At 39.2% G+C, this 15,883-nt stretch overlaps 2 protein-coding genes across 4 annotated transcripts in view; both read left to right on the forward strand.

Annotated features, from left to right (window-relative positions):
• The first annotated feature begins 2,885 nt into the window (after positions 1–2,885).
• RIPPLY2 (ripply transcriptional repressor 2) lies at positions 2,886–7,149 on the forward strand. The gene is made up of 4 exons (XM_010383959.1): positions 2,886–3,132; positions 3,314–3,392; positions 3,715–3,779; positions 6,880–7,149. The coding sequence occupies exons 1-4, from the start codon at positions 3,038–3,040 to the stop codon at positions 7,025–7,027; spliced, it is 387 nt and encodes a 128-aa protein (XP_010382261.1). The 5' UTR covers positions 2,886–3,037; the 3' UTR covers positions 7,028–7,149.
• A 2,129-nt stretch (positions 7,150–9,278) lies between these two features.
• Positions 9,279–15,883, forward strand: part of LOC104678634 (cytochrome b5 reductase 4) — a 107,353-nt gene continuing 100,748 nt past the window's right edge. For 2 of the 3 annotated variants that reach the window (XM_010383961.2, XM_030929195.1), the window contains exons 1-2: positions 9,282–9,483; positions 13,717–13,870. In XM_010383961.2, the coding sequence (XP_010382263.1) occupies positions 9,409–9,483; positions 13,717–13,870 (229 nt within the window). In that variant the 5' untranslated portion in view covers positions 9,282–9,408. Of the gene's footprint in view, positions 9,484–13,716; positions 13,871–15,883 lie in introns of all 3 variants that reach the window. The other variant, XM_010383960.2, reaches the window with a different exon arrangement.

Consider the following 15,883-nt stretch of genomic DNA (forward strand, 5'->3'; position numbering starts at 1 on the left):
TGGATATAGGGCATGAGTGAAAAATAAGCCTTTGCTATTTCAAGCCTGTGAGATTTTGGAGTTATTTGTTACCAACAAATAGCCCAGCACATCTGACTGATTTAAGATCAAAACCAAACTCATTATTTTTTTCCTGCACATCATGAACAGAATAAAACAACATAAGAGGGCCTCACCTGCTCTTTATCCTATGCTCCCTGTTTTCTGTGTCTGTAGTTGAACCATCACCATTTACTCACTTAACCGGGCTAGAAACCTGGGAATATATCCAGACTCCACCATCAAGTCCACCTACATCTTATGACTCAAGTAATTCTTCAGGTTCTATTTCCTAAGTATCCTTCAAATCCATCCCTTCATCTCCATTCTTAGTGCACATCTTACTATCTCTTGCCCAGACTATTACAGTGACCATTTAAATGGACTCCCTGTCTCTAGCCTTTCCTAAATCCATTTTCCATATGGCTGCCAGAGTGATTTTTATAAAATGCCATTCCACTTTCCTGCTTAAAATCTTTCATCAGTGCTTACAGAATAAAGTCAAAATGACTTAGCATAGCATTTTAGGCTCTTGATAGTCCAAACCCTTTCTATCTCTTCAGCATCTCTGCTCCAGAGATATCCAGTTTCTTTTCCTCCCACTCCTGAACAACCCAGACAATACCATTCTTTGATTAATCCTTCCAAAAATATCAACTTAGATTTGATTTACTCTAAGAAGGCTTTCCTGGTTATCCCAAATAGACTTAATTTCCTCCCATCTATCCGCCTAAAATGTGCTTTTACTATTGAATGTGTCACTTTAATTTTTTTTTTTTTTTTTTTTTTTTTTTTTGCTTATGTGTTTATTGTACTGGCCAGAGTTTGTAATAATTGTAGTCTTCTCAAGGTTAGGAAGAATACCTTACTGTCCTTATCTGGAAAGCACAGTAGTTAGCACATTACAGCCACCTCAAAAAGATTTTTTTTATTTTTTATTTTCATTTTAAGTTCGGTGGTACATGTGCAAGATGTGCAGGTTTGTTACATAGGTAAACATGTGCCATGGTGATTTGCTGCATCTATCAACCCATCACCTAGGTATTAAGTCCAGCATGCATTAGTTATTTTTCCTAATCCTCTCTCTCCTCCCACCCCAACCACTGACAGGCCCACTGTGTGTTTTTCCCCTGCCTGTGTCCAGGTGTTCTCATTACTCAGCTCCCACTTACAAGTGAGAACGTGCAGTAGTTTGGTTTTATGCTCCTGCATTAGTTTGCTGAGGATAACGGCTTCCAGCTTCATCCATGTCCTTGAAAAGGACATGATCTTTTTCCTTTTTATGGCTGCATAGTATTTCGTGTTGTGTATGTACCACATTTTGTTTATCCAGTCTATTACTGATGGGCATTTGGGTTGATTCCCTATCTTTGCTATTGCAAATAGTGCTGCAATGAACATATGCATACAAACATTATGCATGCATCTTCGTAAAATAATGATTGATATTCCTTTGGGTATATACCTAGCAATGGGATTGCTAGGTGAAATGGTATTTCTGGTTCCAGGTCTTTGAGGAATCACCACACCATCTTCCACAAAGATTGAACTAATTTACATTATGGAACGGAAATAATAAGACATTTTATCAGAAAGGTTAACATCTGTTACGGTCTTATATTTTTTACAGAGCGTAAAATCCGTTGAAGTCTTACTATATGTCAGGCACTGCAAAACGCATTCCATAAGCTTTATTGTATTTAGCCTAACAATAACTGTACGGGATGGAGACATGCATTAGGTGTCTATCCTTACTGATTTTCTTATCAGAAGCAACCCAAATCTCACCTTCCTGGCAGATAGATCATTATAGGCTCTTAGCTACTATTATAATTAAATTATTTTCCTATGCAGTAGCTGAATGAAGAGCAGAGACAACTATAGTTTACAATCAAGATTTTTGTCTAAACTTTTAAGAGAAAGTCCAGTTTCATTATTTAAAACATTTTGAAAAAAATTATAACATTTATATATCATCTTTCCCTCGATGCATAACACTTTTTACACAGTTTAGTGGTAGATAAGTGAGGGGTAACTCAAATCAGAGAAACGGGTGCAGACATTTGATTAACTTGTCTCACATCATAACTTTTCAAGATTTCATTATCATTCCACAACACCTGCCTTCAAAAAAGAACTTTGTAATTACCATTGAGTGACAAAATACCAAGTAGTGATAGAGGTGTATAGACGAACTCAAAAGTTATTGTAGGAGGATACTGATAAAATATTGGGAAAAATCACAAAAGACACGAGAAGATAATTTAGAGTTATATGAGCAAATCACATGACTCCAGTCTCTGGCTCTCTTAGCCAGAACACTGAATCTTTTACAATTTACCTCTTGTTGCCAATAATTTTCTATTATCGTCAGATAATAATAGACTGGCATATGAACCTAGTTTATCAACACATTTTTTTAAAAAACTGACATTCCTTTCTTAAGGAGTCCATCCATTCACCCAATTTTTAAAAAATTGTTCCAGGAAGAGGACTTAAGTTCATTCCTTTGAATTCTAGTCTGCATCCCAGCTTTTAGAACAGGGGATGCAGAACCAGTTGATTTGCCACAGGCCAAGCAAGTCCTGAGTTTCCAGCGAATCAAGCAATTAACCAGTTACTTGGCTTTTTGCAGAAATACACAAAACGTGTAGACTCGCTTAATTCCTTCTCCTCTTCACACGGAAATTGGCTCCTCGGGCGAATGTTGTTTTTCACCGCAGCCATGTGTCAAAGGGCGATTAACATTCGCTCGACAAAACCCCATCCCGGGCCATTTGGAAGTTGCACGCGTTCACACCCGGGGCTCAGCCTGGTGCGCCTTCACGCGCAGCCTTTTTGTTTATGCGGTTAGCAAGGGAGAGGGGCGGAGAAGGAGCGAACCTCTCAATGTGCAGCAGGCCGCGAGGGCTATATAAAGCTCGGGTCTCGGACCTACTGGAACTAGCCAAGATTGCCCGCGAGCTGGCAGCGGCCTTACGCCAGTCTCCGCGGCGCCATGGAGACCGCAGGAGGCGCAGAGGGCGCAGAGAGTGGAGCCGCTGCGTGCACGGCCATCGACCGCACTACGCGGCGCGCGGCCGCAGACTCCGGGTAGGCTTCTCCGCGCTGCTCTGTGCCTCCCAGCTTCCCCCGTCCCTCCCGCCTGCGCCTCCCCAGCTCCTCCCCTCCACTCTCCATCCCCCACTCCCCGGTGCCAGCGCTTGGCTTCGGTGGATTCTCCCGGGTCTGGGCTCACGTCTCCTCTGCGCGCCTTGTGCTATCCATCCGGCAGATACGCGGGCTTCTGGAGACCCTGGGTGGACGCTGGAGGCAAGAAAGAAGAGGAGACGCCGAACCACGCCACGGAGGTGGTGAGTGAGCCACGCGTCTCAGGCCGCGCCTCCCACGGGTGCAGAAGATTGACCAGGGCTCTCGGGACGCAGTGCCCGAGAGAGACATGCGAGACACCGCTCCTGCCTCACGCTTAACATCCTGCCTGCCAGTGGCCATAACGGTGCCGACGCGGCGGATGCGTCCTCTGGAGCGATGGGCCACAGGCACCCAGCCGGGAGCGAGGCTGCTGAGAGCCCTGGGGTTACATTCCCAGCGGGCACGAGGAACACTGGGTCGTGCACGTTTCCACTTTCTAGAAGGAGGTGGGTGATAACTGGATTCACTTCCTTTCCTCTTCAGATGCCCGATGGCCCTGGAATGACCGCAGCCCCAGGAAAGCTTTCGCAATTCAGGCACCCAGTCAGGTGAGTGACAGGCCTCCCCAAAGGTCTCCTGCTTCTCCAGCCCCAGGGAGGAGCCAGGGGCATCGCACAGCCCAGCTCCGCAGCTGGTCCTGCAGCCTCTCTCTCTCTGAAAATCTGGCTTCAAGGTTACTTATCTTCTCACTCGCAGAGACCCGTTACTCATCAAATTGAAAAAGGTAGGGGCTCACGGTCTCACGTAAAGGGACCATGATCAATACATACTCAATGAACTTGATGAATATATTACGAAGAGGGAAAGGGGATGCTATGGTAAAAGAGCGCAGTCCTCTTGTGGTGGCAAAACAGTTTTTGTTTTTAAATCCTAAAGGGTTCGAATGAAATTGACTTGGCATCAGGCAGTGTGTATGCTGCTTTTGTCTTGCAATCTGGAAGGAAGAATGGGATTAGCAGTTACAGTCTTACAGCAAATCAAGTTTGCCGTGTAGGAGAAAATAGAAATGTAATGAAAATCCTAAAGATTACTGAGGGTGGTTATAGAAAGGGTCAAAAATTATTTAACGTGAGGAGCTAGTTTACTGTTCCTAGCCACTTCAGGAAGTCAGCCTTTATCTAAGATTCTTTGTCTTTTATTACTATTACTTTTATTCAGGTGAAATGTTAATAATTCTGCAGTTTTCCTGCCTCCCAGAGCTGTTAAATGAAGAGCTGAATGATGTTTGTAAAGTGTCCGTGGTGATAAATAGCACATAGAAGTCATTACATCTAATTTCCTACCATGTACTAGCACTAGTGAAGGATACAGAAAAAAGTAGTCAAAGCACATGGCAAGTGTTGTAATGAAGTTTAGTTTGGTTAGTTTTACAAGTATGGGCATGGCACGAAGTGCCTAAATCTGTGAGTGGTAGGGGGAAGGGTCAGGGAAGTGTATATTATAAGTAGTGATTACCTGGCTGAGTCTTGGAGAAGTTAATCAGATGAATGGGAAGTGGGAGCAAAAGAAATAGCATTGGAAAAGAGAAGCAGGATCATGAAACAGTGTGGCTCCTTGTGGGAACTCCAAGGAGTTTAGGTGTGTGAAGTTGTGGTCATTTCAGCAGGGTAATCAGATGCCAGATCTTGCACACTCTTGTACAGAGTTTTGTCTTGATCCTGTTTGTAGTGTTGGGAACCCGTGGGCTTTATTCCGAAGGTAGTCTTGGGGGTTATACGTTAAATAGGCTTAGGACATCAAAAGTAAAACTGGAAGTTCTGCAATTTTTCAGGTAAGAAATGATGACGAACCATTGTAAGACACGGGAAGTGAGGATGGGACTGGATGAATCTAGGAAATACTTAGATGACAAAATAGATTAGGCTTTATAATGTATTGGATATGGTAGATGAAGAAGAGGTAAAAGACCAGAATGGCTCCTAAGTTTGTGGCTGATGATCAGGTGAATGCTGTACTAAAAGAATGGAAATTAGGGCCGAAAACAGATTTGGGAGGTGAGACCATGAGTCAAGTTTTCCACTTATCATATTTAATGTGCCTATGGGGCATCCGAAGAGTGATATCCAGTAGAGTGCTGCATATGTAAGTTAGGGTCCCAGAGTCAAGATCTTAAGTGGAAATACCGACTTGGGAGTCCATGGTAAATGTAGGGTGGGGAAATCATGACAGTGGGCCAGGTCATCCTAGTTTGTTTAGAGAGAGGGCTGATGTTCTCAATGAAAACCTGAGGGAAGGCCAGCATCTAACCAGTACACAAATAAAAGGAGGTCCGCAAAGGAGACTGAGAAGAATCAGAACAGAAAGAAACTCAGAAAAGTATGTGGGCCCTGGGAGAAAAATGGCCCACAGTGAGAAATTCTGGAGAGAGTATCATAATTACTAAACAGCATTCTTTGGGTTTGCCAGTTCCAGTTACCCATTAGAAAATAAATTGTTTCTTATATAAGAAATTCCCTTCTTTTCTGAAGTATGGATACAATTTAATTGTGCTTCTCTTACATTTTATTTTTATTCATTTATATTTTGACTAATGTGATGTGTTTTTTTATTCAGCTGTCAACTTTTTGAGGGTAGGGACCATGATTTATTCATCTTTAAATTGTGAATTATGTTGGCACAAGGGATCACTGAAATATTTATTGAATGACTGAATAATTGATAGTTACTTGTTTAAGCATCAAAAATATAAACTTTTTATGATTTTTGCTGGAAACATTTATAAACTACATTGTTTTTCTGCCTTTTAAAGTGGAGCATACTGAACATAATGCAATCTTTCATTTATTGGAATGACTCTGTTGTATGAATATATGGGCTGTTTATCCTACACAAAAATGACTGCACTGTACTTGGTGATTCAGCCTTATCTCTCCTCATTCTTTTCCTTGATGAAGACCAGAAGGCAAGATTAGTATTTGTCAGATTTTTGAAATTCTGAGGTAATATACTTACATGCCAGTTATTTGTATAAAACATATATAATCTCTCAATATTTCATATGGTATTCACAAATTTAGTTGAATGAGGAGAAGACAGGCAGACAGAATCAAAGTTGAGGCCAGAAGTAGTCTTTCTATGCCTCAAGTTGTGAGTGTATAGACAAAATTTTTAAAATACTGTTTTTTATACATTTCTAAACTTACATTGTCTACTTCTATAAGAGTTAAATCTGTGAGTTTTAAGTAAGATAATAGGTAATTTCCACCTTTTTGTAAGGTGCATAATATTTCGTCATCTTTATAAAGCTGGCTATCATCAGAGTTTTTAATGTACTGGTAGAACTAAATTCATTTTTTCCAAAGAAATTTAGAAACTGTAAGACAAATCTTCTATGTATTATAAGAATAAATATATCCATAAGACACAAAGTAAGATAAACATTGATCTTATGCTTATCCAGGGTTTAGTGTGAATTTGATCCAATTTACAGCTTGAATAAAGACTTAAAATAATCAAACAGTTATTGATACTTGGGCAAGTAGATTCCATGAAAACTGTGATAGTAGCATATTTTAACTCTATATCTTAAGGCTATATCCAAATGTCTAAGTCAATTGTTAAATATATGGAGCTCTTGAAAATTTGACCATTTCATGAGTTTAAAGATTCTGAATGTGAAAAATAAAACATGTTGTCTGCTTCTTTCAGACTATTTTGGCCAAAATCAAAGTGTTATGATTACTTATATCAAGAAGCAGAAGCTCTTCTGAAAAATTTTCCAATTCAAGCCACAATTTCATTTTACGAAGATTCTGATAGTGGAGATGAAATTGAGGAGCTGACCTGTGAAAATTAATCTGATTAGCTACTTTTGATTATATCCAGAGCTTTTAGGGTTTAAATTTAGTGTACAAATGTATCATAATTATTTTAAGCTAATTTATTTGTATATAAATTATTAATAAAGTGAAATATTTTATAATTAATCTGGTATTTGGCCTTTTTTTATCCCTACACTAGAATTGAATGTTGGAATCTAAAATAGGTGCCATCTACAAATGTCTTGATTGCATTATAAATATTTGCGGCTTACAAAGAATAAATTTTTCTCTTCATTAAATTGCAAATTTATATTTAGTTATAATTTTGCAAAGAATGACAGTATTTAATTCTCAAGACTAAATCTTTTAACATCTGCTATTTCCTACTGATGCCAGTTGGATATTGTAGTTACAGATTAGTATTATCTTATTAGATAATGAAGAAAATAGCCTTATGTTAGAAATCACTCATTTATTAGTAAATATTTCTTAGCAGGTGGAAAAAACACATTAAATCATTATCTGTAATTGAAAAAGGGAATCAATCTTAGGGCTCTTAAATTATAGATATTTTACATAAATGATGAGCAAAGTAACTCTTATGTTAATACTCCTTTTCAGTCCTTAAATCCCGTAGTAAAATAGTATGGATATTTAATACTTAATGTACTACATCGAGGGATCCCTAGAATTAAAACAAAATGTTTAAATTTGAGTGATTGATATGGAGTCTAAAAAAGTGGAGTCTAAAGGCCAGAAGTTGATAGTATCTTCCATTTCTGTAGGGGAGCTAAGAAATTTGGAAAGTATGGAACATTCTTCAACAATATTAACTTATCCTTGTTCTGGTTCTCTGCTTTTGTTATTCTTATGTAAAAGTTTTCTCATGAGAAGTGAAATAAGTCTCAGTGGTTAGTTTTTCTTATGTAGACTCTAGAAGAATATGTCATCATTTAATGAGAGAGAGAGAACACTGCAGCAGTTTGCAAGGTCAAAGTAATACAGTTATTTATAGTCATGAGGTTCTTTTAGCTCAAATTCAGTCTTCTTGTAATAAGCATTTCAATTGCAAATAAAAATGGATAGAAGTGAATGTCATAGGTGGCTACCAAGCTAAGAAATGCCTCTTATTTGAATGGCCACATATAGTCACACACTTTTTCTTCTGATTTAAAAGATTCTACAAACCTAACCTTGATTTTTAGGCACTTTAAGAACTAAGTAGTTAAACAGAGAAAGTTTAAAGCATGACAATATGTTCAGAGTTAGGAAAAGTTAGTAATTAAAGGAGGATGGGGAGGATTATTTAGAACTATGTTTCTTCTGAAAACTTTCTCTCTTGTTGAATTCTACTCTGAAGATCTATGTGCTCCCCAAGGGACACACAAAACAAACATTAACAGTAAAATCAGATTTTGAGCATTAGAGCCTGGTGTTTACCTTGTCCTTTTCCCATTCATATGTTGGAATAGTACGAACAGCCACTGCCACTTATTCAGTACCTAATATTAACGAGGCACCGCAGTATGTAGTTTACATATGACCCTTTAATCTTTAATAAACCCATTATGCAGATGGAGAAAATGAGACTTTGAGATACTAAAGTAACTTGCATAAGACAGCTCAGTCATTAAGTGCAGAGATGGCATCCAAACCAAATCTGACTTTTAAACGTTACTTCATCACCACAGCTGGAGGTGAGCTGCATCAGTACACAATTCCCAGGGAAGACAGGAAGTTACATAAGGACGGAGAATTTGTGAGTGGGTGAATACAGCAGAAGGAGACTTTACTAACGTCTTACCCGCATTCATTAGTCCTCAGCATGCTTAAAGTTGAGGTTTAAGGATGCTTAAAGATGAGGTTTTCTTCTTACCCCACAGTAGTGGCTGTTGACATTTGATATTTTTGCTCTTAAAGGTGTGAGGTGCTTTTTCCAGTACAGTCTAGTGCCTTACAGGAAAGAATTTCAGAGAAACTAAAATGCGTTTTTGTCCATATTTCAAGTAGTGTATTTTATTCCATATTTCAAGTAGTGCGATGGTACTGCTTAACAATGAACACACATTGCTGTTCCGGGTTAGCAGGATTAAGAATTTGTTCCCAGATTCGGTCAGCACCAAGGCTAAGGAACAGCTTCACTCTCTAATCTTTCAACGAAATAGCTGTCACCTTGCTCCGGTGCTGAAGTGCGGGACGCGGAACTAACTGAGCATGCGTACTTCCTCCCTACCGGCCCTCCCTCCGCCCCATTGGCTCCGCCCTCCGCGGACGTGCTGCGTCAGAGCGCGTCTCACCCCTGGCGACCCCGGAAGTGGGTCGGGGGTTGGCCACTGCCCGGCCACAGAGCCGGAGGTGGAGGTACTATCCCGTCCGGCGGCGAACCCCGGGCAGGGCCGGGGGCTGGGGTTTCAAGATGCTGAACGTCCCTTCCCAGTCTTTCCCGGCCCCCAGGTCGCAGCAGCGTGTAGCCTTCGGGGGGCGTAGCAAGGTAAGCGGGTGGCTCCGTGAGTCTCTCCCCTCGCTGCGTTTCGCGCACCGGCAGTCTGTTCTCTTTTTCCGCCCCAGCTCCCAGCTCCTGTACACCTCTCTAAGCTGTCGTTCGCTGCTGTCCTTGCCTGCAACCTCTTTCTGATCCCACTCTGTCTACAGTCCCTAAACTCTGCTTATCTCCCTCCCTTTCCCCTAGTAGCCCCTCTTCTTTCTGGTCCTTTATCCCGCTCTATCTGCTCCCTTCCTTCAAGTCCTTTCCCGCGATTTAAATTTATATGACAGAGCCAGGCACTGTGCTTGCGGTATTATAGGCGCTCGGTATTAGCCTCCTTCCCTCAACCTCATCTCCTCGCTGGTCTTTTGTTCTTCACTGCCTGAAGGAGTTGTACCACATCACTCGATGTGGGTTCCCTTGCAGGAGGGAAAGGCTTGGCAGTGGCGACAGTGACCGTCTGTGCAAGGATGGGGACTTGAGCTGGGGAGCTAAGTCAGGTTTACAGACACTATCCAAGTCATACTGCCTTTCTTTCTTCCCCGGGTACCTGATAGTTTTATCACTGCCTTTTCTACTATTATCACTTGCTAACTTTGAAGTAAATACAATACTCTTGAGTTTTTGTTGAGCACAGTTACTGTTAGCAACAGGTGGAATACTGTGCAGATATATTCTGTATTTGCAAAATTCAATAAAAATTGTGTTCTTTGTTCTTTTGCGAATGTTGTTTGTTCCTGTTTATGTGTTAGTTCCTCATTCTGTAACCATATCTTTATCTTTTGTTTGTGACACTTCCACCTACTTGGGCCACTCGGTTAACTCTTGAGTCTTAGCATCATTTGGAACCCTTATCGATTTTCTTATTTTTCTCCACTTAGACTTGGCGTTCTGATTCTAGTTCAGAATGAATATAGGTTCAGGGATCTGTAGTTTTCATTAGCTTTCCAGAGATTTCTTAAGTACTTATAGGAGGCCATGTATATTTTTAGTGGTTTACATGTATTAACTTTAATCTTCACAATTATCCTGTGAAGTGAAAGCTTTTATTGTCTCTATTTCACAGAAAAGGAAACTGGCTAAGAAATGTTGCCTTAAATTGCTTAGACTTGTGTTGTGGTTCTGCTGTGAAATTTCATTTACTGATTCATATATCAATCATCTAGCCATCCAGTCAAGTATATTTTTCTCACTGGTTTTTGACCTATTTCTTGAAGCTAAATACTTGACTGAATAACATAGTCTTTCCAGAGAGAATCTCTGAATTAGAATATGAGTGGCTGCTGTTCTTCGTTAAAAATACCAACTATGTTCTTAGCATCCATTTAAAGGAGAACACTTAGACGCAAAGACGAAAAGTCACACAGATGGCGATGGCAAAGGTGAGTCTTTGGTCCAAAAAGAAAACACAATAAGATTTTTGTGCAATTCTAAGGAAAACTCAGACTCCACTCTTTTTCCTCTTTTCTTTGTGAAACAAGATGATGCTGAGAGTGTAAAAACTGAGTCAGGTTTGGATGAAATGGGTAGAAGTTGAGAAAATAGAACCTAGTTGGGAAGGTTGTGTATGGTGCAGCAGGTTCTCAAATAATGTTGTTTCATTCAACAGCATTAAGTTATAATATTGATGAGAAAAAAAATTCGTTTCAGCCGGGGCCACTGTCTTTGGCACCCTCTAACTGTGTCTGCGTGGGTTTTCTCTGGGTACTCTAGTTTCCTGCTACAACCCACAGATATGCAAGTTAGGTTAATTGGTGTGTCTAAACGGTCCCAGTCTGCATGAATGTTGGGTGTCTATGAGTGTGCCTTGCCGTAGGATGGCATCCTGTCCAGGGTCGATTCCTGCCTTGCGCCCTGAGCTACTGGGATAGGCTCTGACTACCTGTGACATTGAACTGAAATAGTTGGGCAAATAATTATCTTACTGTTTTTTAATTAATCTTCCTTAAATGTATGTATAGCTAACATTTCTTTCAGTGTTTAATATTAGAAGTATTTTGGTCTTTATTTAGAAGTCTGGTGATGTTTTTGTGACCAGAAATATGCTGCAGGAACTTTTGTTTATGTCAGTTAGCCCACGGTAAAATTAGTTTCATTGTACATAGTTTAGTTTCCAAGCACCTATTGACCAGCTTAAGTGAGGACTTACTGTAATTTTTTAAAGGCACAGATTTTGAAGTGAGAAAGACCTAGATTCTTCCACCATATCTACCAGTTAATCTCTTTGAGTGTGTTTCCTCAGATGTAAATGAGAATAACAGTACCCATATTATAGGATTGTTCATAGGATTCAGTGAGATAATGTTTCTCTTAACACGGCATTGGTAAGCACCCAGTAAATGCTACTTGTCCTGAGGCTTTTATTTAGATCTCACAGACTTGAGTGTAACACAGAATATGCACTCAACATATGATAGTTATTATTTCTATTAATACCAGTGAACAAATACTTATTGAGAACCTACTATATGCTGGAGTTTGTGGTCTTTGATTTCAAGGTGTTTAGTCTCATAGGTTGCACGAAGTAGTAAACATTCAGTTATAATGTCATAAGTACTACAATAGGGTGTTACGACCACGAAGGAGTTGAGGATCAGAGAAGCCTTCCAGAGGAATTAATGGGAGTTGGGGTGAGGTTGATCCCTGCAGAGGAAGCAGCACTGCTATAAGCCAGTATTTGACAGCAATCAAGGAATCAAATAATCAGTTCCCATTTGGCCAAGTATATAATGGAGAAGAGCAAAAGTTAGAACATGGAGCTAGTGCAGTCAACTGTGACCAGATTGTGAAGATCTGGTAAATCCCTAGGGAATTAAGGTAACCTGAGGAGCCACTGAGGGAGGGAGAGCCTATGATTAGATTTGCATTTCAGAAAGCTTGCTTTAACTATCCTGTGGATTATGAATAGAGAGAGGTGAGTGATTTTAGTTTGGGATGGGAAAGGTCATTTTCTCACACTTCATTTATCAAAAGACCTAGAGTTTCAGTGATAGCCAGAATGGAATGAGGTAGATTGATAGGATGGAATGTGAAAGGCACCACAGACCTATTAACTTGGTTAGTTTGGGAGTAAATGGATATCTAAAATAGGTATGATTCAGGTACGTGAAATATGTAAACGTCCTTGAATGTGTCTGCTTTTACATTAAACATTCTTTTGTTACTACATTACAAATTAGTCAGACAAGCTTAGTTCCATAGAGATATCTTGAAAATGTTCTGGTCAAAGTACTAATAATATGTCTCAGCTGAAAACGTTGAAAATGTGTTTTATAAAACAAAATAAAAACCCAAACCTTCCTGTTATTAAGTTCCCTGGGCAAGGGGCCTTATAAGATTTCAGGCTCTTTACCACCACATGTGAAGACAATTCTTTGCTCAAGGGCTGTATAGAAACAGGTGCAGGCCATAGTTTGCCACCCCTTCCCTACAGTGTTACAGTTTTATTTTCCATTATTTGATAAACTTTGTTACTCAATGGATTCTTAGATAAGATTGCTATCTAATGATTTCTAAGTCTGTTTATATTGACAGTTCAGAAAATCAACTATAGTTAATTGTTTCTTTATCTTTTCTTCTGTCAAATCTCTTGATTTTTAAGGTGAAGAAATTTTGGTCCAAACTGGTGACTGTAACATATTAATGTCAGAGCCAGGACCAGAACCTGTTTTCTGGTTTCTGGTTCAATATCATTCTTGTTGTATGATCAGCCCTGTGTAGCCCTGTTTTCCGACTCCAAGGATTGAACCAACTGTGGATCAAAAATATTTGGGGAAAAAAAGTTAAAAAGAGCGATACAACAATTAAAAAAAAGACATAAAATAATATAATACAATGGCCATTTACATAGCATTTACCTTGCTTTAGGTATTATTAGTAATCTAGAGATTATTTAAAGTATATGGGAGGATGTTCATAGTTATATGTCAGTACTTTGACATTTTATATGAGACACTTGAGCATCCTGGATTTTGATATAGGGTAGGGGGAAGTCCTGGGACCAGTCCCCTGTGGATACTGATGGACTACTGTACTGTGACATCAATATGGTGAAAATTTGTGTGATAGAATTTCTAAGCCCTACCTTTTATAATTCAAATACAGCATAAACAATATTGACAGCCTCTTAAAGCTGTAAAAGGATTTATAGAATTGTTAGATTTGAGTTTTATTATCTTTTAAAATGGAATTAAAAGTAATGAAGAAGCTAGATTTAATTCTTTCTTTTTCCATTTTTAGGTACCTTTAAAACAGGGCAGAAGCCTTATGGATTGGATTCGACTGACCAAAAGTGGAAAGGATCTAACAGGATTAAAAGGCAGGTTAATTGAAGTAACTGAAGAAGAACTTAAGAAACACAACAAAAAAGATGATTGTTGGATATGCATAAGAGGTAGGTGGTATTTATTAAGTCCTTCAAAAAATGTTGACTGAACTTTCCAATTATGATGCTATATAACCTCATAGTCATGTCATTTTAAACAACTGACAATTATTTAACAAAAATATGCCCTGTGCTTGACAATAATTTATATAATTCTGACTTTGGAAAGTATTTCTTCCTTAAGTAACCATTATATTCTGATACAGAAAACAGTGAACTTCTGATATGAAAAAGTTTTTCTTGCTTCCTTGTGCTGCATTTATTTCCTTTGAAAGGAAACAAGCATTTGCCAGGCAACATAGTACAAAATCATTTGATAAAATCCAGTTTATGTAGCAATAACTTTCTGTCTCAGAGCCTTATAATAGAATTCTGTTGGAAAAAAAAAATCTCTGAGAATCTAAAGTAAACCTGAAAGTCCTGCATTAAAGTCAAATCTTCAGTTTTCACTTGCAGCAAGTTTTGTTACATGGTATATGTTTCTTAGCAATATTAGTTACTTGATTTTGTTTAGCTCAGAGAGCATTAGAAACTCCAAATTTGATATAAATGTATTGGAGGAGGTGAGCAGACAGACAAGAGGGTAGCTGATAAAAGCTGACTTTGTAGTAGCCAACTACCTGACATCTAGTAGGGGAACAAAAATAAAAATGAAGGGCATCCAACTATACCATGAGGCTCCATACATGGTTAACTGTGTTTACCATCTGTTTAGAGAGGAAGAGAAATATATCATTTTTGTTCTTAATGCAATTGTAATTTTATCACTGTGTAGTTTTGGTTTGTTGTCAGTTATCCTGACTACACTATAACCTGTATGAGGGCAGGGACATTGTCGGTCTTACTGCTCTGTCACTAGTGGCTGGCACATAGAGGCCATTGACTTGTATTTATTCAACGAGAGTAACACTTACTTTTAAGAAGTATGGTTACTTAAAGAGGTGTCTGGTGGTTTTCACAGTGGATTGGTGATATCAACAGATACCAACACCAGTAAATGCTGTATTAATTTTCTATGGATCCTGTAACAAAGGACCACAAACTAGGTCGCTTAAACAACAGAAATTTGTCTCATAGTTGTTGATGGCTAGAAGTCTGTGATCAAGGTGTCAGCAGGGTTGGTTCCTTCTGAGGACTGAGTAACAATTTGTTCCATGCCTCTCACCTAGCTTCTGGTGGTTTGCTGACAATCTTTGGAGTTTCTTGACTTATAGAGCATTACCCTAATATCTGACTTCATCTTCACATGACATATTCCCTATGTGCTTGTCTGTGGTCAGATTTTCTGTTTTTATATGGGCGCTAGTCATACTCGATTAGGGACCTCCCCTACTCCAGTGTGACCTCATATAATTTTGCATCTGCAACAACCCTATATCCAAATAAGGTCATATTCTGAGCTACTGATGGTTAGGACTTCAACCTATGAATTTACGGGGACACAGTTCAACCCATAACAGACACAATTAGAGTGTGAAATTTTCAGTGGCAAAGGGTATGGAAACTTCCAGCAGGTGATGACATAGTTTGTATTGAGACATAATAGGTGTTCAGCTACCCAAAGTTCCTCAGAGACATACAAATGTGAATGGTCCCAACAATCTGGAATGAGGATTCTGGCAGGTGCAAAAAGATCCTTTTGACATTTTATAGGGTTTTTGCCACCCTCTTTATCCTTCCTTCATGCTCCCTACCTGTTTATCAGCTGCAAGTAACTGGTACAAAATGACTTCCCCGTTGTGCCTGAGTGTCTTCCACTAGATAGGGTGAAGTCAAGCTTAGTTTCCCAAGAACACCTTTCAGCTGGCCTAGGCTGCAGGCATGCCTGAGTTCTGTTTCTGCACTAAGAAATGACTTATTCAAAAATTCGATTATGTGAACCTCTCATGTCCTAATGATATTAGATAATTGAGGCATTATTAGAATATAGTTAGACTTTATTATTCATATGATGTATTGATGGGGACAAGGGACTGGATTGCTGTGTTTGAAAAGTAATACAGTTTGAATATCCCTTATCCA

This window comes from Rhinopithecus roxellana, chromosome 4 (genome assembly GCF_007565055.1).
Source record: "Rhinopithecus roxellana isolate Shanxi Qingling chromosome 4, ASM756505v1, whole genome shotgun sequence".
Classification (NCBI taxonomy): Eukaryota; Metazoa; Chordata; class Mammalia; order Primates; family Cercopithecidae; genus Rhinopithecus; species Rhinopithecus roxellana.

Bases quoted from the DNA above. Each gene is read 5' to 3' on its own strand.
- RIPPLY2 (XM_010383959.1), top strand. From the start codon at position 3,038: ATGGAGACCGCAGGAGGCGCAGAGGGCGCAGAGAGTGGAGCCGCTGCG. The intron at 3,133-3,313 runs GTAGGCTTCTCC...TCCATCCGGCAG, and splicing joins CGCGCGGCCGCAGACTCCGG to ATACGCGGGCTTCTGGAGAC. The intron at 3,393-3,714 runs GTGAGTGAGCCA...TTTCCTCTTCAG, and splicing joins CGAACCACGCCACGGAGGTG to ATGCCCGATGGCCCTGGAAT.